The sequence below is a fragment of the Pagrus major genome, chromosome 8, assembly GCF_040436345.1.
Source record: "Pagrus major chromosome 8, Pma_NU_1.0".
Lineage (NCBI taxonomy): Eukaryota > Metazoa > Chordata > Actinopteri > Spariformes > Sparidae > Pagrus > Pagrus major.
In genome coordinates, this window is record NC_133222.1 from 25,933,870 (window position 1) to 25,960,082 (window position 26,213).

Below are 26,213 nucleotides of genomic sequence, written 5' to 3' on the forward strand. Positions count from 1 at the left end.
GGGGCGCTAGTTCTTTGGGTTAATAGACTGTGCTTGTAGTTATCTGGGAGTGCACATGGAGGAGAACCTCCAACCTCCAACTTAGTGTTGTTGTGTTTGGAGTGTTTGCCGTAATGTGCAGATTACATCTGTAAGTGCAGTCCCCTCAGCTGTTACATTGGCTAACCTCAGCTGAGATTCTACACCTAACTTATCTACCGTCAGCCACTTCTGCTTGTCACACATCTATTGCAGTGTGTGATGTGTGGTCGAGCAGTTCAGCTGTAACACTGTGTACACAAACTTGGCTTTAAATGTATACGTATGAGGACGTTGTGTTCCATAAAACAAAATTACTGTATCATAAGTGATAGTAAATCAGTTATTATTCTGCTAGGTGTGATGGGATTTATGGCTTTCAAGCTGTGTTGTAAATATGTGACTTTATTATTGCTGTCAGTAGTTCCTACTTGTTGGTGACAGAAGCTGATAAAAGTTATGACTGACTTTAACGCCTCCAATCAGGTAACACACAAACACTTCTTTCTGATATAGTCCAGTCTTGTTTGGCCCCACAGTGTCAAAGCTTCTCTAGAGGAGGCTGGGGCCATCAGAGTCCATCTAAGCCTCAACATTTCTGCAGCTAGAACACTTCACTCACTCCCTCCTGCCTGTTAATGTCTGGAGTCTGTCTTGGTTTTTGTCAGTCGTGGAAATAACTCTACATTTACTCAAGCAGCTGACATAACTCTGGTTTATGACAATCTCTGTTATATTTTCATAGCCCTCATATGGTCTAAAATAATATCGCAATATTTTAAGGCTATATGGTGTTCCATAATATAAATCTCAATATATTGAAATCTCCACAAAAGCCCTTCATAAGTACCAGGACTGGGAGACAAATAATCAAAAATCACAATATTTTTTACCAAATACTTCAATATCAATATTGCACCAATATTGTAAGGATGACTATTGGTACTTTCACAAAATATTAAAGCTGCCGTAAGCAATCCCCTTCCCTCTCCTGTAAACTTACCCCCAGGTGAGACACAACTGTCCAACTGTCTATTGGAAACATCCATCAGAGATTACAGAACTGCTAGTTCAACTTTGTCCTGCAGTGCTTGCTGTAGTGCTTACTTCCTGCAGTAAGCACTTGTCAGGCGTCTTTGTTGAAGCAATGTCCCCATGTTCCCAGATCTCAAATTTACGCTTTTTTCACAGCAGAAAGATTGAGTTATTATCATAGTAGGAAAAGCACATGTTTTACTCATAGACTGTATCAAACATGTCCTTTTGATGTCACCTATAGGTTTCTGAAGAGCTATTGTGAAGCTCATTGTTGTAGCTCCAGCCATTGCCACGTTTGCAGTGCCTGAGTCCATCTAACTACAGGCTAATCAAAAAATAGGTGGAGTGTGGGTGGAGCTGAGGTGAGCGGAATGAAGGCCCTTGCTGACGGATAGCTAGACAGCTAATGTCTAGCTGTTACTAGGAGCGCCATACAGTTGTCATGAGTGAGGAAGTTAGCTTTAGAGACCAAAACAGTTTTTTTTTTATGCCAGGCTGTAAACATGTCTATTCCTGCTGTAAAGTTGGGCATTTTAACATGGGCTCTTATGGTAAGTGACAGCTTTTGGAGCCTGAAGTGGTCATTCAAGGAACTGCAGCACATTTGTGTTGCCTTCAATTTTCAACCTTGGAAGTTGCCGCTTGGCTTTACTAATAACAATTATCATTGGCTCTGTTCTTTTTAAGTATCCGACTGAGGTACTAGTAGTTCCTCAAAGGATGCTATTAATTCAGTGCCTGTGTATTCGGCCACAAGAGCACAACAAGATGGATTTGCGACCTCACATGATCATATGGTCTCGTGAATCCAGCTACCTGAGAGGGTAAAAGATACTATCAGGCATCTCCCTCTGTGGACATAAGCTCAAGGTATATGGATTGTGCGGGTTGACACTCTGTGTTTCTTTGTGCATGTGTGTGTTGGAGTCATGGGCGTAGGTTTCTATATAGATGGTCGTGACATGTCACAACCAATGTTCGAGGATTGCAGAATAGTCACTACCAATATTTGTCATTTTAATTTTATATAGGAAAAATCTACATTCATTGACAATGTTGAAATACTATTTCAAATTTTCAATATAGTACACATATGGTAGCATTAATAAAAACTATTTTACATTTGTTCACGTTTTGTTTTTTTGCCACGTTCCGACATTGATTCTGTGCTATGACGACCCATATCCGCTGTTTTTATTGGCTGCGACAGAGTGATGGTTAGTGGGCCACTGCTGATCTGGTGTCAGTCAGGTAACCCCGCGGCCCCACATGCGACTCAGAAGAACAACAAACGTCCATGTGCTGAAATTAAAACGCCCCGCATCTGTCAATCGGGACTGGGGACTCCTACTTCAATGCAGTAGGCTAAGCTCCGGAGACAATGCCACCTCCAAAAAAGAAAAGGGACATTCGAACGTATTTCACTACCGCGGCTGTAAGTATAGTGTGCACAGAATCACGTAAAAAAACGAATAGCATTCAGAGTGCGATGTTTAGCTAAGTGTGTCTTCCCCGTTTCCCACCCTCGTGTAAAGGCTCTTTTATACCCTCCGTTAATAACCCGTTAATAACGGAAACGGACACCTAATGAAAGCTCTGTGCGTGAGCTTTAGATAACAGAGAAGACAGATGCAAGCCATGTGCAGGTTAAGAATATGTTTTTTGTATAGAAGAATTCTTCTTGCCCGGTTTGGCCTTATAGCAGGTTTCGTTTCATCAGCCCTAAATACACCATGGCAACATGTAAGCTCGGCAGCAGGTAAGCATGGACATAGTGTTTGTACTAGGCCTACTGTGTTTTAACTCAATAACACCAACAGTCTTCACATCATTATTTTCCCCCCTCCAGCATACATTGTGCAGTTATTTGGCTTTTAAAAATGTCTCAGATGATCAGATCAGACTTAAATTCTCAAAATGACTTAACATAATGTTGTCAAATGAACCCATTGAATTGACAGTTTCTCATCTCTTTGAACTATATGCATTGCCATGAGTCTCTGGATATTTTAATGTGTAGTCATTTTGTTTGTAGTACTGGGGCTGCTGTGCTGGTCTAAATATCCATAGGCCTATCCATTATGATCTTGGATACCGTTAATGTTTTGCCTGTTATTTGCGGTGCACAGTCGCCATCTACTGACCACTTAGTGGTAATGAAATGCGTGGTATTACCGTTTCGATTTCCTATTCAAGAAGCGGGTGGGGTGAGGTTGGTAATGTCACTACCAAAGCTGAGACCAAACCTACGCCCTTGGTTGGAGTAGGGTGGAAGGTGTTTAATGGGGGGTCCCCTTCCTGCTCATGGAAGCAGAAATACTGCAGACTTTACAGTCTGAATGAATGAACATGAGTCCCCCCCAGTATGTGTGTGTGTGTGTGTGTGTGTGTGTGTGTGTGTGTGTGTGTGTGTGTGTGTGTGTGTGTGTGTGTGTGTGTGACAGGAGGACAGGACAGGACACATTTAAAAAAAACAGTTTTGGCCTGCAGGTGATTGTACCGCTGCCCTCTATCTCCGGCAGGGAATCATGACTGACTGAGGGGCTCTGCTGCTCGCTCAGTTCAGCTCAGGCCTCCAGATAAAAGCTGTGAGGGAAAGATGTGACAGGTGACATTTCACAACTCCTGTAACACCAGTAAGACTGATAAACTGTGTGCCATATGTTTAGTTTTCCTGGTAGGGTCTTGCTTTGCCTCTCTAACATGAAAGACAGACAGGTAGTCTGTATTTTTTCCGGAAGATTTCTGCGTCAAGATGGACCTGACAAACAAACTGAATTGAATGGCACTGTAGCAAAGGGCTTCTCGTGGTTTAAGGGCAGTGGCAGCAGCATCAACATAAAGAATATCTACATAATCTTGTGTAGATAAATAGTGTGGTTTGTATTGGTTTGGGTTTTTTTCCCTGTTGTTCAAGTAGAAATAACCTTTGTTCGGGTAGAAGAAAGACACATTTGATTATTTATATTTTGAGCAAGCTGTTCAATGTGCGCTGAAGAGATTGTGATCGAGTAGAAACTTCAGAGATATGTGCTTTTGTGAAATTCATACATTCTATCTGCTTGGAGTATAGAATAAGCTTAATCAGAGTTTTAAAAGAGAACATAACTTAAATAATCTTTTAAAAATAATTTCAATAATTAAATACATTTTTATTTTTTAAAAATCGAAAATGAACTAACCCTATCAACAGGGTGTGAAGAAGTAACAGTTCTGGCGTTATGTCACAGAATGCCTATGTATCTTATTGCAAAGATAGCCACTGCTTAGCTACCCAAAGCAGCTAGGACGGGCCATCCCTTCTGTAATACATTCTGTAATAAGTCCTCCTGGCCTGAGAGGCAATAGTGAGTCACTGTGTGACGCAGGAGAGGATGAAAAAAGTCGAGCCGGCCGGAGGGAACTACTGCGCTGGAATGGACAGGAAGGAGGAGCAGTTTGGAGTTGGTGTTGAGAGAGAGAGAAGGAGTGAGCAAAGTATTGGTGGATGAGCAATACTGTATTGTGAATCTAACTATCATGGGTGACAGTATGGATCGAGATAGCAATTTTATGCCATGGCAGGAAGTCAGTAGAAAGAGAAAAGAAAACGTTTTGCACTTTTTGTGTAACAAAAAAATGCAACAGTGCAACTGGGCAATGGTGAATATAGGGTAAATACATATATACATAGAAGTAATTATTTCAGACTTTATTTTTATTTTAACAATTTGCAATAATTTATTTGCATAGAAACAAATGAAATATAAAAGAAAAATCACAAAAGGGTTTGAACTAAACATTGAGAAGGGGGGAAATACTGCCCCCTATTTGTTTGAAGCAGGTGGCTGGAATTTACAAATCGGTCCTTTAAGTTATTATTTTAAATTTAACAGCCAAACTCTGCTGATCTGCTCCATCGGGGCTGTATGGGTGCGGCTTCTTCAGATTTATTTGACAATGACCAAACAACCCAATAACTGTTATCATGCTCTGATTCAAATGATGCTAAATCCTTATTGGTGCAGGTAAATATATGACAACACCCTTGTCCCACAACCTTTAAACAGTGAGAAGAGCAGAGACAAGAACACAAATACAGAAATCTTTCATGTTCAATAACCAAAATTGTTCTAACTTTGGCAAAAGTATGTTGCGTTCGTGTCACATCCTGTTGTGCAAAGAGGAAGCTAATTAAGAAAATACTGTTTTAGACATTTAAATATATAAAAGAACAACCAGTGCAGAGAGGGCTTGGTTTGCGGTAGAGCCAATGGGATACAATATGGTTCTATGAGGAAAAGAAAAAATAAACATGCAATGTTATTATAGATCCTTGTGAGACACCTTTATCAGTAACTCAATGTAAAGCCGTCAAAATCTGAACTCCACCAGAAAGCTGAATATTGGGATTGGTATTGTTTTCACTTTGAGGGTCTGAGTCTGAGTCTGAGTCTGAGTCTGTGTGTGTGTGTGTGTGTGTGTGTGTGTGTGTGTGTGTGTGTGTGTGTTTGTGTGTGTATGTGTGTGTCTGAATGTGTCACCCAGAGTCTTACTCACCAAATACTGCATTATATAACCACTCCATCTTCAGAGCTACAGCCCAAACATACAATAGGCCCCAGGGCACGTAGCCTGGCTTGTGTGTGGGTGTGCTTGGGTGTGTGTGAGGCTAACGGTATTAAAAGCACTGTATGTTCAGTCAGAAGACCAAACAGTACCCTATGATAGAGGAGCTACAGCAGATTAGCTCAAGGGCGGAGTGTAGGATATGTGTGTATGAAGGGGCAGCCGTTGCACTGTTCCTCCTCAGAGTGAATGGGGCCAGGGTGAAGAGTCCTGGGAATCCCTGGGTGGGAGTCACTGTTATGTACTGTGCTATGATGGGGTCATTATTTAAAATCAGAGCAGTGGTGAGTACAGTGCTGTTTGACTTACGCAATAGATGTACAGTTTGTGACTGTAGGAAATTGTTTGACCAGATCAGATATGAAGTTTAAGATTTGAGTTTCCTGTCTCCGTGGTTTTCAATCAATGATTTCAACTTCCTGTTATTTGCATGATATGAATGCTGATGTACAAAAAGGAACTAGTTAGAAAGCTTTTTCCTTCCTCCAGTAGTCATTAGAAATTTCATAAAACACAAGCAAAGGGTACAACTTACAGGTTTAACTGAGAAGCTGCAGAGTCTCTGTATTTGATCAGATGGAATGTGTTCTAATCTCTTCAAAATGTTTCCTCATTATTTGTCCCACTCCCTTTTCATTTGTGAACTGAGCACGTAGGCCTATCATGTTTAGTCTCTTCCAGGAAACTCTGATCAAGCAAACACAAGAGTACTGTCAGGAAGTTTTGTTTTTACTATCAGGCCACAAACCTGCTCTCTGCAGCTCACATCCTTCATAGCTGAATAACAACCACAAGAAATAACCACACATGCATTTTCACACCTATGTAATTTAAATAAACATTACATTTTTATGTGTGATGAAAACTTTTAACACATTTTTTTTGTTGGTTTATACCCCGCACTTGTTGCTTTATTACTTGGTATTTTATGCTTTTTCAAATTAAAATACAAGTAACAATAAAAGAATAATTTAAATAACCGTATCTTTGATTTATTTATTTTTTTTAATCTTTTGTAACTCTCTTGGATATAAAGTGGTTCTACCATAACATCATCTAAAATAGCACTTTACACAGACATTTACATGTTATCATGGCAAGAGAAGTAGCCACGGTCCAGACTTTCACTGCCAACATCTCCAAATACCCTGCATGTTTAAGATGTTTTTAGGGTTGGGTACTGTTCGTATTTGAACCGATACCGGTACCTGTAATTAGATACCAACGGTACCTTTTTTCAGTAGATTACTCTTTCTATAATAACAAAAAATTTTATTTCAGTCCTAACCAGTTAAATTATTCATTTCTTGAGTCAATATATCATGAGTCATATTTCCAGTAACAATGCACATCACATGTCAGTTTCTAGGTTTTTATTTCAGTAGCATCTTGTTATACTACATATAAATCTGGTAATTAAAACACTTAATGAAGTAAACTGCTACATTTAGCTGTTCCTGCTGCATTAATAAAATAACAAATAAAATAAGATGTTAGGCCTAAATAAATAGAAAACTGCACACAGCAAGAATGTGAGCCTTTTAACATTTTTCACATAGAACTTGAAAACTGTCCTTTTAAAATGATAATAGAATGAATAAAATATACACTTTATGAAGTGAACTGCTACATTTAAATGTTCCTGCTCATCAACCTGGTGCTATAAGACTAAATTACAATAGAAAACATCAAGATGTATATGTGCTGCCCTCTCCACTAGTGGTGGCTGTATTTTTAAGACGCATCTTGACGCCTCGCTGGTCAGTGTTGAAGCTACAGAATAGCAGATTGAGTTAGCTAACAATGTGAAGTCGGAAGTTATAATTTCATTTGCAGAGCATATGAAATACTGCACATGCCTGTAAATACAAGCACACATGCTTTATGTGATGTATGTGAATTAAAGCGTGTCGTTTGTAAATCTACTTTTATCGCAGTCGCAATGCTAACCTTGAAATAATGTCTATTGTCTGTCACATACTATTGGTTTCATACTAATAAACATACTATTTTAGTAAACTAAACAGCATATTGGTCAGGAATTTTCGAGTCAGTGGCTGACTTTTGGGGAGATGTCCTTGTCTTTCTTTCTATAACGTCACAGTAATCATGCTATCTCAGGTACCGAAACTTGGCTATAGCCATTATTAATGTTATTATGTGATTGTCTTTCTGTGGTAGATCAAAATGCCGGCTGTGAAAAAGGCCCAGTATAGAGTATTTTTTCATTAAAAACAAACATCCTCCTTCTTCTAAGTCACTTCCTGGTAGGCAACATGTTCTAGTGAGAGAGGAGATGAAACACTTAGTACGAAGGACAAATTGAACACACTTCGGGATGGTGACAGGCAAAGCACTCTATCTTCTGATAAATGACAAATTAAAATCTAAGAGTGAAATCCAAATTGTCTGCTAAACATCAGTGAGCAGCTGTGTGCAGAGAAAACTGGACTCGCTGTTAGATACATTTCCTCTCGTTCGGTAAAGACTTGCTGTGTGCCCTTTACCAAAGATTTGGGTGTTAGTTCTTACAAGGGATGCACGATTAACTGATAAATGATCAACCCCATAATGGAAAAAATTACATTATCTGTTATTGGCAGATAATGAAATTATAGTCAATAAATGGAACCGATAATACAAAGCCAAATTGCTTTAGGTGACTGGACAAGTGCAGCATTTACACACAGTATGTGGCAGTATGCACCTTTTAAAGTTGGTTTGCCAGCCGCCAGGAAACACAGACAAAAAGAAGATCAACAACAATGCTATTGTTGCGTTCATGACGTAGAGCTGCGGCACCTGTGTACAGCAACGCAATGTAGACGAGAGCCACACTTGGTTTTCAAGTTCAGAAGACAACACAACATGCAATAGGTGTTCTGCAAGTATTTGTAGAGGAGGGAAAAGGTCTATGAGTTTAACACAATAAATCTTATTAGTGCTATGAATAATAAATCATCCATCTTTGCCCGCTATATCTTAGCCCTTTTACCCTCGGGGGTGCATAAACTACAGGTTATGGACTGATTTTAAAAATACAAAAATGTGAAATTATGATTGGTTATCAGTATCAGCTGAAAAAAATTGTGCATTCCTAGTTCTTACATGTTATGCATGTTAGCAGTGTTCAATTCAATTAAATTAAAAAAACTTTATTTTGGGGGCAATTAAAGGCACGTGGAGTAGTTGTACACAGACACAAACAAGTCAGCACATTAAGTACACAAGTCAGCACGTTAAGTACACAAGTCAGCACGTTAAGTACACAAGTCAGCACGTTAAGTACACAAGTCAGTATGTTAAGTACACAAGTCAGCACGTTAATTACACAGACACAAACAAGTCAGCATGTTAGTTACACAGACACAAAACAAGTCAGATAGAATAAAATAGACTATCAGAATAAACTGAAGAAGATATTAAGTGTAAGTGGTGTAAGGATTTCTACTGTATATCGTTCAGATGATCCGCCCGCCACTATGGAGCAGGCTGAAATATCTGGACAATTACTGAATGAATTGACATTCATGTTCTCCTCAGGATGATGTGTAATAATCCGTTCTGACTTTTAATCCTCCATATGACCTTATGATATGTAAAAGATGACCACAATGCTAATTTTCTCTTTTCTTTGTTCACAGATGCACTGGCTTTGTGAATTCACTTGATAGCACCCTCAAGGGGTGGGAGGGTCTGCAAGATCAAAACTCAATAACAACAGTGACCTCAGTTAAAACCTTCAACTAGCACCCACATCTGTGACCATCCTCATGTTATTGTAGAGCAATAAGCAGCTCATTCAAAAATACTGTTTCACAGCTAAAAGGAAGGAACTTCTAACATGGAGGGCATAGCAGTGGACAACCCAAATGACTTTGACCTGCCCTCAGAGGCCACAACTATTAGTGTGGATGGAGGGCAACACCAAGACCATACAGACATTTTCTCCCCAGAGCCCAAGTCTTCCATGGGAATCCACCAACAGCCCCTCCTGCCAGAGCCCATGGCACCAAGCAAACCCAGTTTTCACCACTACCACAACCAAGAGGAAGGAGACAATGACAGCGATGCTACAGAGTCAGCAGACAGTGAAAATGACATGGACCCGCCCTCTCATATGTGGGAACTGAGGAGGTCTTCATCTTCGTCTGCTCACAGTGGAGAGGAAGCTGAAGCTGAGACGGTGGAGAGGAGGCAATTCATGAAGGCTTATGTGAAGAAGGTGTTTCATGGAAAGTAAGGAAAAACAGTTTCTTGTCCTTTCTGTGTTATGTTATGAACCAATATGAGGTCAAACCAAAGGTGAATTTAGTTGGAAAACTTCTGTCACACAGGGCTGTTCTTAGACACTGCATTACATGGAGAGACTTCCACCAGCCAAGTCCACTAACTTCCTGTTAAGCCCTTTGCCAACTTAAATGGGGATATCATGATTTAATCAAGCAGTTCTTCAAGACTTTTAAATTGTTATCTGACCAAATAAATCAAATTATTTTAGTGAATTCATTTTGCAGGAGCTGTGATGCTTTAAAAGATTTACCCACTGTTTTATAGCTTGGTCTTTAATAATGTAAGCTTATGGGAAGAAGGCCTTTTGAGCCAGTGTGCCATGTGACTTTAAAATTACACGGTATGCCCACAATGTCAAATGTGCTTCAAAGCCTGACACTCTTCCTGGGGGTTTGGGGTTCAGTAGCTGCTAGTAGTATAACATACCCAAATCTCCAAATGAGCTTTCAGTGGTGAGCTGCATTGTAGGTAATGTAGGCACATGGTTTTGACAAGGAAGAACAACTCCTTGTTTAAACTGGTTTTCAAACATCTATTTTTGTTACCTTTTTTTGAAAAACTGTCCTTTGTGACTCTGGTAATGTTGTGGAGTGCAAAGTTTAATCAGTGTAGTAAAGTAACCAGTAGTCACTGTCCACCGTCAACCATTCTCATGATAACATCATAATTACCTCTGCCAGGCATTTTTTCTCACTTTCTGTATCATTGCGAGATAGACTGTTTTTCATTAATTTCTCAGGGAATAATGCATGGACCTGGATGAAAAAAATGAGGCGTATTTAGGTGGCTGGCATCTTTAAGTGAATACAGTTTGATGAGAATCCAAATAAAAATCTGGATCTAGTGGATTTCAATATGTTTTATTTATTATTGGATTAGGCTTGATTGAATTAAAGCTGACTGTTGGGCCTTGGTGGAGGTATGTGCTCTACTGAGTGCCATTCTAGCTGCAGATGAAAGAGGTCAGTGTGACTTCCTGTGTCCACTATGTGGCACTAGAGAACACTCAGTAATTACATTTTAGGTTGAAGGATACCAGGACTAGACAGCACCAACAAACACTCATGATCTTTACAGTACGGCATCATCAAGGTGTTCAAGTGTTTTCTCAACATGGCGAGGCAGATATGGTCATGTGGCTCGGAGAAGTACCTCACAGTTTATAAAAATTGCGTGCTGCCACTAGGGGGCACTATGGCGTGTAAATGTGTTCAGGCCAGGACTCTTAAAAAACGTGTGAAGTTTGGTGCAGATTCGACCATGTACAGCCGGGTTACAGCAACTTTCTGTTTCATGGCAAATCATCAGTATTCCCTGCGCTACCACAGTCATGCCCTTCAAAGAAGACTCAAGCTTTCAATAATGTTTCATCAAAAACGTGTTAACATTGACCCCTTTCAAAATTTGATGTTATTCAGGTTAAAGCTGAAGGAAGAATTTGTTCAAGTACACACGCAAAAATAAGCATAAAGTCAAAATCAAGCCAACTTTATTATTATTATTATTATTATGATTATTATTATTGTTATGTGTCAGGGCAGTTGTATCATTGTTTAGATTTCATATTGTTCTTTTGGTTTGTCTTATTGTCTTATTGGTTTGTTTTATTGATGGTATTAACTGTAAGGTTATTGGTTTACTATAATTGATCCTTATTTTCTGTTACCTGTACAGCAGTGGCGGTAGCCACCCAGGGACTGCAAATGGAAATGAGCTTTTAGCTACATTTGGTACAATACATGTATTGTGCTTCATCCCTGCTAATAAACAATACATAAAAATAAATGTGTCAACTTGCTGTCGGAGCAAAGAGCAAAAGAAAAGCATTAGCATTGACATCTTTTCAAATATTCAGAATCAATATGTTTCAATATTTGGATATTTCTGACAACACTACAAAGCAGCACAGGAACAAACAGTATAGAGACAATCCATAGTAGCTCATAGAGACACTGCAGACGCTCTGCCCTGAGTGATGCTGGGGTAGCTGTAGCTGTAAGTGTTGTGTGGCTGCCATGCATCATTGGTGCAGTAGAAGTGCTGAATGCTGAAGGTGCCCCTCAGTTGCATCAGGTCACCTCAGAGTGCTAGGTGTTGTCTAAAAAGGAACCTGATGGAAGTCCAGGCTTAGCAATGTGACTGTCAGACAATTTGTTTAACCCTCTGGCATCAATAATCTAGATGGTGGCTCGCTCCTCAGCACACAACAGTGAACTGCTGGGTGTTTCACTTGCATTGCATCTTGCATTTTTTCCACCCATTTTTCCTGACTGAGTTGTGCAGAGAGTTTATCTTGTTGCAGGCTGTGTATTTGCTAATATTCACATCAACACTGTTTCATTCCCGGTCAGAGATTCTCATGGGTCACCAGCAGAGACCCATGTGGAATACATGAAAAGAAATCAAATGTGAACAGGTTGAAATGTTAAAAGGTTGCTTCTAAATATCAGGGCACCTTTTTATTTAATTTCACAGACATTTTTAAAAACCTTTCTGGCATTTTTGCTGCAGGCCTGATCTTTTCTGACCTTGGTTAATTTTGTATCTCTGTCAGGTAATTTGAAAAATGACACATTAACCTCCTCTGTGATGTAATAATCTATCTTGTCTGAAAGAAATTGTTTCATGCGTTAGAACTCATTAGAAGTGTGTAGTGCAGACGACCCTCTTAACTTCTTTAGAAAAGTCTTTCATGAATGGACCCTGCTAGTAGATTACTGATAGTCTCTATCCCATCTCTATACCCTGATGAAAGGGATACAAAGATGAAGAGCCACATATATTTTGACAGGATGATGCTGCTGTTCACCACTGTGTGGCTTTTCGTACACTTGTAGTTCTTCCAGATCTTCGTTAACTGTCTTTATTGTGTGAGATGGCCAGTTGGGTAACATAATGTACTAGGCCTGAGCAATATGGCCGAAAAGTGTGTCACGACGTTTCATATCAGTCAATATCGATAATTATTGATGAGTTTTTTTTTGTCGCAGCTGCAGTGTCTTGTAGGACAGAGGTCGAAGGGGTCGGTGTGTTGCTGGCAGGGCTGCGACTCGTAGGCCGCCGTATCAGACCACAGACTTTTCCAGAGCTACTGTGTGAGTTAACAGTTTTACAGGCAGAGCACAGCTGGTCTTGTGAGAACTGCGGTGGGATCCATACTAGCCTGGATAATTTTGCTGGCCGGATTTTATTATATTTTTTACATCATAATGTGGGCAAGAGGGAGGGGGAGGGAGGTCTGGAAATGACCTGAGGACTGGCAATTTGAAACCCCTGCTGTAACCTCTATCTTAGTTAATGCCATTTCCAATTTTTAGCCATATCCCCTTGCGTGCCCCCTTGCCCCTCAGAACACAGCTACACGAGGTAGTGGGTAAAAACTCCCCTTCAACTGTAGAGATTTTTCTTGTGTTACTGTGGCAATCCTGGTATTATCACAATGCCTTTTTCCATTTATCTGATAGAGATAGAAAAGCGCTCACAATTTGTTCACAGCTTCACGCTTTTAATCAAGTCATCAAATCTATCTATCATACCTTTATTGTACATTTTCAATCAATACAAACTTATAAACAGCTCAATGATGCATGTTTAATTTTTTTGTTCCATAGACTTATTGTCCATGCAAAGCTGTTAGATACTGAAATTTCCTGCGTTGAGTTTAACACACTTTACTTTTCTAATTTGTACAATCAAGCTGATAAATCGTAAAGTAATCAAAACCAGCTGTGAAGAGACTGTGTTTTTGCATGGCCTCTAAATTAATGAGTTTTTGGACCATGTTTTCACAGGGAGGACTTTGACCAGGAAGAGAAGGCTCGTTTTGGAGAGCTGTGCAGTGGAGAGAATGGCAAAGGCAGGGAGTGGTTTGCCAAATACGTCAGCGCACAGGTGAATATGGGGAAATGATGAAATGCTAACTCATCAGACATGATAAGGGAACCTTTTAATAAAAAAAATAACTCCAATATTCCAATTGCACTGGCCAACAAAAATACTGGTTCTTGATGGCCCCTGAAGCATACAGTTCATTTTTTTGATTACTTTTATTAACTTTAAAGTAAATGTCGCACATTCTAGTGCAAAAATACCTACTTGAATACAGGAAATAAAACCAAAATATCTGATGAAATAAGTATCTATGAAGTGTATTTGTGCAACATAGCTGATGAGCCGAGATTTTGTCTTTTTACCTTTACTTAATAAGCTTTGTCATACTGTATTCACAGCGCTGCCACTCTAAATGTGTGACTGAAGCCACCTTCTACAGACTGGTGCAGTCTTTTGCTGTTGTGCTGTTTGAGTGAGTCTTTATGCCTTTAATTTTGTTAGAGAACAATGCTATTTGACTGTCAAGGATATGGCTGGTGATAATATGAAAAGTTATCAGATAGTGCCACGACAAGACAAAAATCTCTCAATATTTTCTGATTTGACCCCGTCTGTGGCACTCAGCCTGTGGTTCCTACTGAAGACGTAAACCTGTAAAATTATGAATTAAAAGGCTGATTACATTTCTAAAACCACTGGGTTTTGTAGTTTTTAGCAAATGTTACTCAAACAGGAGGAAACTCTGTGCTTTTTATTAGTAGGATCAACTAATTGTGGTTTGGGTCTTTTCATGAGATTCCTTGACAACATGAAAAATGTAAAGCGTCAGCCACTTATCCTTTTAGTGAAATGGCTCCAGTAAGTTACATAAGTTGTCGCAGTGAGCTCATGACAGGATCATCTCTAAAGAAATAGTGTGTTCACAGATGTTACCAAATGGATGACTACAGCCCAGCCAAGAACCTCATGACTATGTGCTTCACATACTACTACATTGGTAAGGTCACATTCAATCTCCCTCTCCTCTTCACACATATACGTTATGTTTATTACTCTTTTATCGACTGCTAGAGATGTTCCTGGTTGGACATGAACGCAGCATGGTGTTGAGTTCAGAGCTGTGCATGTTTCAGTGAGCGTCACTCCTCGGTGCTCATTCAGAGAGTGTTACCAGGATTGCCCTTTGGCTTCTCTTGACACAACAACGCAAACATATGCAGTGACTTTGAGGGCTGCATGACAGTACTGTTTGTTCTCATGCAAGCAGGAAGTTATGAGTGATTAGTGTACCACTGTGGTACAGTGCATCAACATCTGTCTGCTGTCAGGTCTGCTATAAATTTACATAAACACATAAAGTAAAGCTGCAATATTTACATTATAATCTTGATATTTGAATCAAAAGCAGCATGTTTTACTATTAATCACTTCTTGATGTTCTATCAGAATTAGCTTTATTGACCAAACATGCACACATACAAGGATTTTGACAGTTCTTTGTTTCTCTCAATGGCCTTCCACACTAACAGACATAAAGCAGCAGTCCCACACAAGCTCATTGGTCTTTCTTCTTTTAAGCTTCAGGTGATTGTCGTTGCACCATGTGATGAAGCCATCAGTCCTCTGTACCCCTCAGTAAAACATAGTCTCTAAGTGATGTGTTTTTCACTGGAAATTATTCACTGGTCAGTACAGTGATAATGTCCAATTCACCAAGAACTACATTTAATACATTTGAGTAAATTCCTTTAAAGTCTATATTATATGAATCTGGACAAATATGGATGTAAACTGCAACTTGACTGGCACGGGGAGGCATACAACTGCAAGGCGGTAATTCTAACACCTGTTAGATTAACCTTGACTCAGAGGCTCAAGAGTAAGGTGTCATCTGTATAATTTGTAATCTGTACTCTGTTTATCAGCCTCACCAGTCCATCATGTCTCAGGGCAAGAATACAGGACACATTTATCTTTAAACAAATGTGCCTTGTAGGGCTTTGAAACACATAAAACAGATGTCATCATTTTGAACCCTCTGCTTCTTCTCATTAAGGGAAGTCCCAGCCATCTCCCTCAGAGCTGCTGGATCGTGGTGGTCCTCCAGCTGGCTTGGACTCATACCTCAACAAAGCCAACTCCTGGCTGACTGGGAAGAAGGATGCTGCCGAGCGCCTCCTCAAAAACACATCCAAGACTGACGTCAAAGGCTTCTTTGGAGGCCTGGAGAGCAAGCTGAGGAGCTCAGTGGCTCCAAAGACTGAGTGAGCAAATGCTTCTCCTCTGAATTATTTGAATGCATATGTATAGTCTTTATTCCTTACTCTACTGCATTCTCATTTCTAGAGAGGGAGGGAGCTCAGTTGAGACAAAGCCCATATCACCAGGTATAGTGCACCAAAAATTACTTTAACTACATTGCAGTGCAATTAGCAGTACAGTAGTTTCTCCTGCTCCACTACTCTGTAAGTTTTCATAAATTCTGATTTAGATATTGAATGAGCTGTGCTAGTGCCTGCCATGTTTTTTCTTCCACCGCAGTGTCTGAGTCTCCAGAGGAAAAAAAAGAGAAGGTGTACCTGTACACCCACCTGAAGCAGCAGCCCATCTGGTAAGTTAAGGGAACTCTGGCCACAAAGAACCGATACAGGAGCTCTGGAAATTCAACATGTATTGTCCTTAAAGGCATACTATGCAGGACTTGTTGGTTGCTGTTTGTTAACACAGCATTCAAAGTTAGCTCCCCCCAGAGAGAGAGAGCTGCGGTGGTCAAGTGAGCTAGAGCGTCAATGAAGAGATGGAGTGGCGTTAGCGAAACAAAGCAATGAATCAGAACATTCTGTCAAAAAATGACAAGAGAGAAATAAAACATTATTTTCTGATTGTTTCACCGCAGTTATGTTCTAAAGCACACATAAACACACACCTCCTGACAACCCTGTGGGAAGGTGCTGCATAGCCAGATTTTGTGAAGCGCATGCTTCATCCTGTCCACTGTTTGCCTCTCTGCTGTGTGTGTGTAGCTCAGCCCTGCTCTTGGTTTTAACACTTTGTTTATACAAAGTGCTGCCCTCAAATCGCACACTGGACTAGACGCCACTGCCCAAAGGTTGACACCCAGAAACATCCTTTATGCAGCGAATGACTAAGAAAATAATAAAATAAAGGTGGAGGGCAGGCTCTCCACAAATACAGACACCGCCACTCATAAGGGATGACTGAGATGGATTCGATTTATGTGAATCTATAGGAAAATCCTGCATAGTACCAGATATTATACTGTCCATAAAAAACCTAAAAACTCTCCATGTAAACCTCTCTGCAGCATGATCAACTTCTCTCCGTTTAATCCAAATGTGAAGTGAAAGAGATCAGGCAGGAAACCTTTTAAATGTGATCCCTTCTCTCTGTCAGGCATACACTAAGATTTTGGAATGCTGCATTTTTTGATGCTGTTCATTGTGAGCGGAAGAAAAGATCACCAACCACAAGGTGAGTGTGCATGGCAACCTACACAGATGAATGAAACCATTCAGTTACATAATACAGTATATTACGAAATAGTATGGATTGTGGGGAACATGTAGATGTGCCTGTGTCAGTGTCTCTGTCTGATGAAGTTTAAAGAAAGGTTGGAAATCCTGTAGCGATGCACTACTGGCTTTAGTAAAGACCTATATCCTGTATCTAAGGACAAATCATACAGAGCTGTTGAGTATGCTTCAGCCTAAAATACTGCTGCTGATAATCTCCTGATGCCCCACATCTCCTTTCCTCTCTCCTCTCCTCTCCTCTCCTCTCCTCTCCTCTCCTCTCCTCTCCTCTCCTCTCCTCTCCTCTCCTCTCCTCTCCTCTCCTCTCCTCTCCTCTCCTCTCCTCTCCTCTCCTCTTGTTTACAAGCTGTTGTTGTTCCCCTTCTTTCTGCATGTTGACTTCAACCCTTTGTCTCCTTGTGCCTTGCTGCCGGGCAGGGGAACGCAGGATGAAGAGAAACATGAGAGGTCTGTCATCTATTTGTCCGCAGCCCTAAAAATATTTTAAAATAGTCAGACTAAAGGAAAAAGCAAAGATTAATCAAGGTGGAAAGGAGAAGAAGGGAAATTGCATCACTTCCTGAACCAGTATCTGGTACTGTCATGGAGGTTGAGCATAGTGGTTGTTTTGGACTAATGGAGAAATCTGAAGGGAGCTAGCTTAAAAAAACCAGCGTGTTTTCAAGCTAGATATTTGGTTTCCATTTTTTGTCACAGTCTGAACACGAAGAGCTGTACTTAGAATTTTTAGGGAGCTCTTTGAGTTTGAGGGCTAACTAGCCTCCAGGCTTAGAGGACAATGATGTTTGTGGTGTGTGTCTAAAACATTCAAAATGAAGTTAATTCTCAGATTGTTATGAAAAAAGTATGCTTGAGGCCCTTTGGTACGTAAAGAACATAAAGGTGATTAACAGAGCTAACACGTTAAAGAGGCATTATGTACGTGAGATCTGGCCAGAATTTAAGTTTAAAACATACATTATCAACACTTGATGTGAAGAAACGATAATGTTAATGTAATGTCAATGATGTCTATGTACTGTGTTGCAGGGCTGTCTACTGAAGTTAGCATGCTAACCAGCTAGCCCCAACACATCCTGTCTCGTTATACTACATTGTACCACAAGAGGTGACAGTCTGATAGCCCCATAGTTTCAGCTTGGAGATGTAAAAGTGATGAGTTCGCTACTTAGTCTAATAAGTAAACAAAATAAACTCACAAACCAAACCAAGACCAGCTGGACTCGATATCTCATCATAAAACATACTTAATTAAGACTTGACAGAAACTAAATCACAAAACAGTCTTGGTTTGTCTTTCCACAATTACCTCTAGTTTGGTCAAAATAAATTGGAGAAGCAAGAGAGAGTCGGGCCCGAGCAGTGGGTGTAAACGGCATGTAGAGCTGGACTATAATAGTTGTGGATTTATTTTGACCAGAGCTGCTGTAAATCACTGCTGTACTGTACTCTCTGTCTTCAAGCAGGCTTCTGTCAGTCTCATGCTGTGCGCAGGTCCAGTCTGGTGTCTAGCTGTTTTCACTGGCCTGTTTAGCGTGGTTGAGCTGAGCCATCAGCCAAGGTTAAAATTAATTAATTAATTAAATTTAATATAAATTGAATGAAATTTGATTTAATTAAAGCAATCACAAATGGAAGCTGTAAATATTTGGCCCCAGACACCCTACACATCGAAGAATTAGCAGCAACAAAGGCGACAGAGACGAAAACTAAACTGGGTGAATTCATGGATATTACAACGATAGGTTTAATTGGCTTTCCCTTTCTTTTTTCATTTCTCGTGCACTGATTCGCTTGCTGGACACACAATAAAAACACAGCAAGAGATGCTCACCGTTGCCCCTGACAATGGCCAACAGGGCTCTTAGAGCAAGAAACAAAGTGATTAAAAGTTTGAAAGCAATCAGGGTATTATAATATTAAAAATAAAACTCAATCACCATTCAGATCATTAGTTCAGATTTTTGTGGACAGAATCAGGAAACAGAAGTAACAATGAGCAGATTTGATTATGTTATTTAAATATTTTCTTTTTTATGTACTGTTTGAGTATATTAAATTTGATTCATCAATTTGTAGCATTTAAAATGTATCAATGTATTAAGTGATTATAATTAAAGAAGTAAACAGTCCAGTGGGACACTCCTGACTGCTCGCCACAATCTCCTTATCAGCTCTGATGCATGTCAGACTAAGAATTGAGAATCAAAGAAGGGAAGTGAAAAGCATAAAAAGCTGAGGCAGATAGTGTGAGACATCTGATAGATGACAGAAACAGGGTTGATGTGAGAGCAGCTCAGTGTTTAGCCCTGAGGTGAATGGTGCGGCTGAAGGGTCTGGAAGTCACAGACACGCTCTAGTTAACAGTAATAGGAGAATCTCAAATGGTAAATACTTAGACTGGACAACAGGGACGTGGTGTGAATCTAGACTGTGTTTTGTAGAGATTAAAATATATAATTTACTTAATCACAGCAGGACAATAATGTCCACATTAGAGTGTACCCCATTTGGTTGTTTAGCTTTATGTGAGTTCTGTCTCAATATTTCTATGTTTTTGTTCATCTTTCTTCATTTGGCTTCTGAAGGCATCTGTGTTCTGTCATGCTGCTGTTGAAATGATTTTGTGCCATCTTTGATGAGTAAAAGTATCACAGTCAGTTAATATCCTGAAGGTGCAGTGAGAGTGTGTATGATATCTGGGCTGGTATTTATATCCGAAGCAGGAGACAGAGGCAGTAGATCAGTGCAGTCTCAAGGTGTTAAGTGCATCTGCACAGCTCACTGCATGTTTTCACCTTTGACCTCCCTGCATGTGATAGATTTTTTTCTCTCCCTCCATCTGCAGTCTCTTTTTTACCATCTGCACGCTCCTATGTTTCCACTGCAGACTGATTGCAGGGGTATGCTGTACATGCCATAAATATACATATCCACCTTAAAACAATTGAACACAGCAGCTGCTAATGTACAACACTGCATTTTTAGTCAGTTTAAATTTTGGCGATGTGTTCTTTTCATTCCTGACAATATCTTACAGAGTAAATATTATAGATCAGGGATTTTCAACACTTTTCAAGCCAAGGACCCCTTAGCTGATTGAGATATGGAGCAAGGACCCCTACTACATATATTGTATAAAATTATGTTACTGGTCCTAATAATGTGTAGCTAACTGGCCAATATGTTTCAATAATTCATAGTTAGCCACAAGTTCTAATCCAAAGGTCATCAAAAACCAACGCCCCTTTGTCACGTCCTTTGGTATCTCATACAGATGCACAAATGTTGTGATGCATCTGTGTGTGACATGAACGCCGTATTGACAGAAAGCCTCATGGGACATGACAAAACATCTGTTTTGGCGACCTGGTAATTAGACCAGCCTGAGTTAGCTAATAGCTAACTAGTTCACTGTTATGGGTAGGTACTGCCCAGTGACTTATTGTAGGTTAGCTTGCTCACCTGCAGTAACTCAGTGGACCCTCTAGGGGTTGCAGATCCCCCCATTGGAGACCCAAGTTATAGGTGATATGAAAAACAGTCAGTTATATTCTTTGTAAAACAGTCAACACAGCTGTCTAAAATAACCGTTTTGTCTATAGTTAATTTCAAATGTATAAATAAGTTTTCTCTCTTGTTGTTGGAAGAAATGGTCAAAAGTGATCAATTCTTCTACTTACTTACCATACCAACTGTGAAGATGGTACTTTTCAATCCAGTGAAAATTGCTCACCTGGGCCCTGGCACATTGACTAAAAAAGTTTCCAGGTTTATTTCCTGGTTATGTGGCATATTGAATATGTGCAGTATTGTTTCTCCTGCTGGCTACGTCTACGAGTTCCTGCTCTGCACATAGACCTTATATCATATCAAGATAATGTCAAAAGTCAAATAATAATAATAGTCATTACGAGTGGAAGCAAGGTGGATTGGCACCGGTCTAAATAGTAGATTCATGCTGTTTACTCACAGACAGAGAGTAACATCCTCATTCATTTAGAGTACTGTTTATGTCCACCTGATGAATATGAATCGAATATTTGCTTAGTTTTTAGCTCTGTTTTGGCTCGTTACCTGCAAAATCTGACTTTTTTCAGCTGCTAGTAGTTAATTTTGTCTGTCTGCCATTTGGTTCTGGACAGGTAGTTTACTGTAGGTTTATTAGAGATAATAATCTCAAATAAATTTGATGAGAGAGGAGCAATGAGCTAAAAAAAGAACACTGGAGTTGTTGTTTTGTGTGCAGTGTTACCCATACATAGGCTGTACTTGGCCTGCCCGCCCAGGTAAATTGATACCCGCCCAGGAAGATAAAATCCCAATTCTACTTTTTTCCAATCCCCAATGTAATTTTACAGCGCACATAGACCATCTGCCCTCCGGCCCCACCCACCTCTTCACACACGCATGCATCACGCAGCATACATCAGCTCTGTCATCAGCAGTTTACTTCAGCAAACACATTTATTTATTTGTGGCGGTCCGCAACAATATCAACATTAGCCGCTACATATTGATTTTCTATTCTTGGAGCAGCGCATCCCGTTCTTACTCACTCAAGAAAGTGCACCTGTCAGTGAATAGCATGATGTTATATACTCACATACAGTGGAAGTGGAGTGGTTTTTAGTCCGCTGGTAAAACCAACGAAGAAGAGGAGGAGTATTTAAAGCTGTTGGCTTGACCGGAACTTCCTTTGCAAAGAAGACGGCTGGCCTCATCGTTGAGATCAAGCCGCCAGGAAGAGTGCCAGGCCTTGAAGCCAGTTTTCGTAGTGGCCAAACTGGTAATTACATCATCATGTGATGCACAGGGGCCCAAAAAGACTTTTTCCCATAAGCCAACATTGTGAAAGACACGTCTGTAAAACCATGGATACATTTTTTTGAGTGTCACAACCCTCATGAAATGACTCATTTTACTGTCAGAATTTGAGCCATTCAGTCCAATGAAATCTGTAATGTCTAGAAGAGCCGCAAGATTAAATCATTTTAAATGGCGATAAACCGGAAGTTAGCCGGCTCAGTCAGCGGAAGTCTCAAGTGCGCACACTCTATGCCCCCTGCCGGACAGCCACCGCCACAGTTATAATCTGATTCTGTGGGAAACACTGGTGCGGTAATTCCTCACCACTATCAATGACCCCTTTCACATTATACGTAAATTGACCCAATTTTAGTATGTAAATATTGATTAGTGCAGCTTTAATATTAAACAAACCTCAAGGGTTTTTGAAGAGTATTCTGGGAAGTATTCTAGCCAAAAAGTAAAAGTAGAGAATGCAGATGGGATAAAAGAAAAAAAAGATGACACAGCTAGCTTACCAGTAGCCTGCTGCTGCGCTTCCAGACACTTATCCCGTGAGCACAAAGACGATTAACTGACTGGTACTGAAGTTAACGCCGACAGCTCTGCCAATGTTGGCTTCATTTTCTTTTTTCTTTTATGATTTGTTTGGGAAGAGGGTTTACATGATAGACCCGCAGGGTGGTATTTTTTGTTGGAATATTTATTTCTGGTGAAGATTAGGTTATTTGAACTTGCCTAACTGTAACATACAAAAAGCCACCGGGAAAAAGTCAAGCTGTTGTTGTAAAATGCCACTATCTTTTTAAAGAAGACTATGAAAATGTAAATAACAGTCAGGGCATCTTTACAAGTCCAGATGTGTGTCAAACTAAATTTAAAATCAAAAGTCAGATCAAATCATGGAGAATCATGACACCCTTACTATTGATTGGGCTAGTTAATTTTAAAGACAATTCACTGGACTAAGTAAGAAAGCGATAATAGTAATTACTGTCTTCTTACTTCATGACTCCAAGAATACGTGTTTTTTTGACTGTTTTCAAAGCATTTGTTGTCATTGACCTGCAGTACCAAACATGAAGTAGCATTTGGTAGCAAATTGCAAGTAGCAACCCATTGTACAAGATGGCAAGCTGTGCATTAAGGTTTTTGATCAAATGATCATCTAGCATCAATAACACCACTATATGTAATCTGTATTTTTGTTACCATTCAGGACACACAAAACAAATCACATCACATCCTGCCTGTTGTCAGTCCTCATCCTGTCTTTACCCGGTTTATTTTGACAATCCATGTGACTTTAGTGGTGTTCAGGGTTACTAAATATTTGTTTTACAGTGCAAATCTGCACTTCTCATCTGCTTGTTAATGATGATGGTTCTCGTGAATGAATCATTTGTTGTTTTTATTGTTTTGCTGCTGGCTGGTTAATGTGCCCTTTTGATATTTTTTAATGTGTTTAATGTGTGTCTCTTTTTGCATCCCGTTACACAATGAGAAGGCACAGGGATGGATGTCATTGTGGAATATAGAGATGTTTTTAACCTTAAAAAGTTCCCAAATTAGTGAAAAGTTAAAGAGCTAATATTCTAGACCAGTCCTGTCTGTAGCATCGCTACAAATAGTCAGCATCACATTAAAAGGGTAACATTGTTTGACACCCACCCCTAACCTGTTTCTTTAGAGAAGCTGAAGGTCAAATGGAGAGTATGGAATTAAAGACTGACTCTGACTGTCTCTGTGCTGCAGGGAGAAGTGGTGTCATATGACTCAGGAGGAGAGGGACGACAGCTCCAAAATCGATGAGAACATTGCCTTTGGTCAACTGGGGTGAGGAAGCTGCCATAGTATTGTCTTTGAACTAATTCCATTGAATAAGCCACAAAGAGGAGATTCAGCAGAGAGACTTCCTCGTGGTTAAAGTGTTACTGGTCTCAATAATAGCAATATTATATCCCATACAGTGCCTATAAAAAAATATTCACCCCCTTAAATGTTTTCCTCTTTTATTGCTTTTATAAATGGAATCATGGTCAATATGCAAAAAAAAACACAAAACAACAAAATGAAAAAAACCCCCAACTCTTTAAAGGAACTTGGGGCAGGATCAAGAAATAAGACTCAATAGTGACACGATGGCCGTTGCGGCCGTTAGGGTAACTGCAGCCATCAGCCAAGCCGGTGCGGGAGCGTGCATGAACTCTTCACAGCAGTGCAGCTGATGCCTTATCCCCTACACACATGAAGCAGCCGGGAAGCCGGCTCGCTGTGTGTAGTGGGGAGTGTACCTATGTTCCCCGGGTCCTATGTTCCCCACTGTTGCCGGGGAACATAGGACCTTTTTTCTAAGAAAGGGTCCTAAGTAACTAACCCTAACCCTAACCCTTTTGGGGGAAAGCGGGGAACATAGGACCCTTTTTCTAAAAAAGGGTCTTATGTTCCCCGGTCACATACAAAGCGGGGAACATAGGACCCAGGGAACATAGGACCCGGGGAACATAGGGATGATCCCGTGTAGCGACAGACAAGCACGGCGATTTACCGTTACAGTCTGAAAGGCACAGGCGAAAGCAAAGACAGCATATTGGGGGACAGAAATATCATCTCTGATACGGGATTGCTGTGTGTAAGCGGCTAATGTTACTACACAGACACAAACAAACCGTTAGCCTGTGGCTACAGCCAGCTGCTAACGTCACCTCCCGGATAACAGGTTGGGCTTTCGGTCCCATATATAAAGGGACATATTTCTAACTATTTGGTTTCAGACTAAAGGACCGTGGAAAATGCGCAGTCTGTAAGTATTCAGTGTTACACAGCGCTTTACTAACGCTACTTTGCACGTTAGGTCACTCCGAGTGATCTCGGTGATCTCATATGATTTTCAAATCAAGCTCTAAACATGACCTGTAATGTTTTCTTACCTGGTTACTAGGAAATGAGCCATGTCAGCATCTGTTTTCAGTCCCAATTCAAGTTGAAGCTGCCTCCATGAGTCGAACGCGTATCCGATGTTTATTCAGGTGCCAGCCCGGCTTTGGTCGTAATTTCGTTTCGACTCACGACATGCTGCTGATAAAACCTTTGTTTGTTCTTAGTATGACTTTTTAGTGGACTTTGTGTGGTGGTGGGTTGTTTGCTGGCCATAGCAGATTCCATTACTACCCAAACACTAGTTTGGGTCCACCACGCTTATCTTCTTCCCGTATCCAAGGATGCGCATTCAGCGTCATCTGACGTCACGTCCGCAAGACTGCGCGGGAAATTCGGGCCCAAATTGCAGTACATTATGCAGCACACAGCCTGTTCAAGGCAATGGAGAGATACGTGGGTGGGCTCATTCTTTTTGGTTTTGAACACTTCATCACCCATTAGCATTAAAAACTTAAAATGCATGTTTATTTTTTCACAAATCCTGCCCCAAGTTCCTTTAATGTCCAGATGAAAACAGATTTCTACAAAGTAATGACAATAAGTATAGAAGTAATCACCCCCTCAATCACAGCACTGAGTCTGTGTGGATAGGTCTCAGTGAGGCTTTCACATCTGGACACTGCAATTTTAATCCATTCTTCTTTGCAAAAACTGCTCAAGCTCGGTCAGGTTGCACAGGGATCAGGCGTGAATGGCTGATGCTGCCACCACCATGCTTCACGGTGGGGATGGTGTGTTTGTGGTGATGTGCAGTGTTTGGTGTCCGCCAAACATAACATCTAGTCTGATGGCCAAAAAGCTCCATTTTGGTCTCATCAGACCAAAAAACCTTCTTCAATAAAGCTTTGACTGATGAAGAACCCGGGCAACAGTTGTTGTATACAGAGTCTTTCCCATCTCAGCTGCTGTAACTTTTAACTCCTTCAGAGCAGAGCTGGTCTTGGTGGCCACACCTGCTAGTCTCCTTCTTGCACAGTCACTCAGTTTGTGAGGACGACCTGCTCTAAGCAGATTTACACATGTGCCATATTCCTTCCATTTCTTAATGATGGATTTAACTGAACTCTGGGGGATGTTCAGTGACTTGGAAATGTTTTTGTATCCATCCCCTGACTTATACTT

General features: G+C 40.3%; 1 protein-coding gene across 1 annotated transcript in view; it reads left to right on the forward strand.

Annotated features, from left to right (window-relative positions):
- The window catches only part of kiaa0513 (KIAA0513 ortholog), a 31,621-nt gene that overhangs the window by 1,178 nt on the left and 4,230 nt on the right, over positions 1-26,213 (forward strand). The window contains exons 2-10 of the mRNA XM_073472164.1: positions 9,309-9,903; positions 13,749-13,848; positions 14,187-14,260; positions 14,715-14,785; positions 15,845-16,052; positions 16,135-16,175; positions 16,330-16,399; positions 17,203-17,280; positions 23,907-23,987. Of these exons, the coding sequence (XP_073328265.1) occupies positions 9,509-9,903; positions 13,749-13,848; positions 14,187-14,260; positions 14,715-14,785; positions 15,845-16,052; positions 16,135-16,175; positions 16,330-16,399; positions 17,203-17,280; positions 23,907-23,987 (1,118 nt within the window). The 5' untranslated portion in view covers positions 9,309-9,508. The remainder of the gene's footprint in view (positions 1-9,308; positions 9,904-13,748; positions 13,849-14,186; positions 14,261-14,714; positions 14,786-15,844; positions 16,053-16,134; positions 16,176-16,329; positions 16,400-17,202; positions 17,281-23,906; positions 23,988-26,213) is intronic.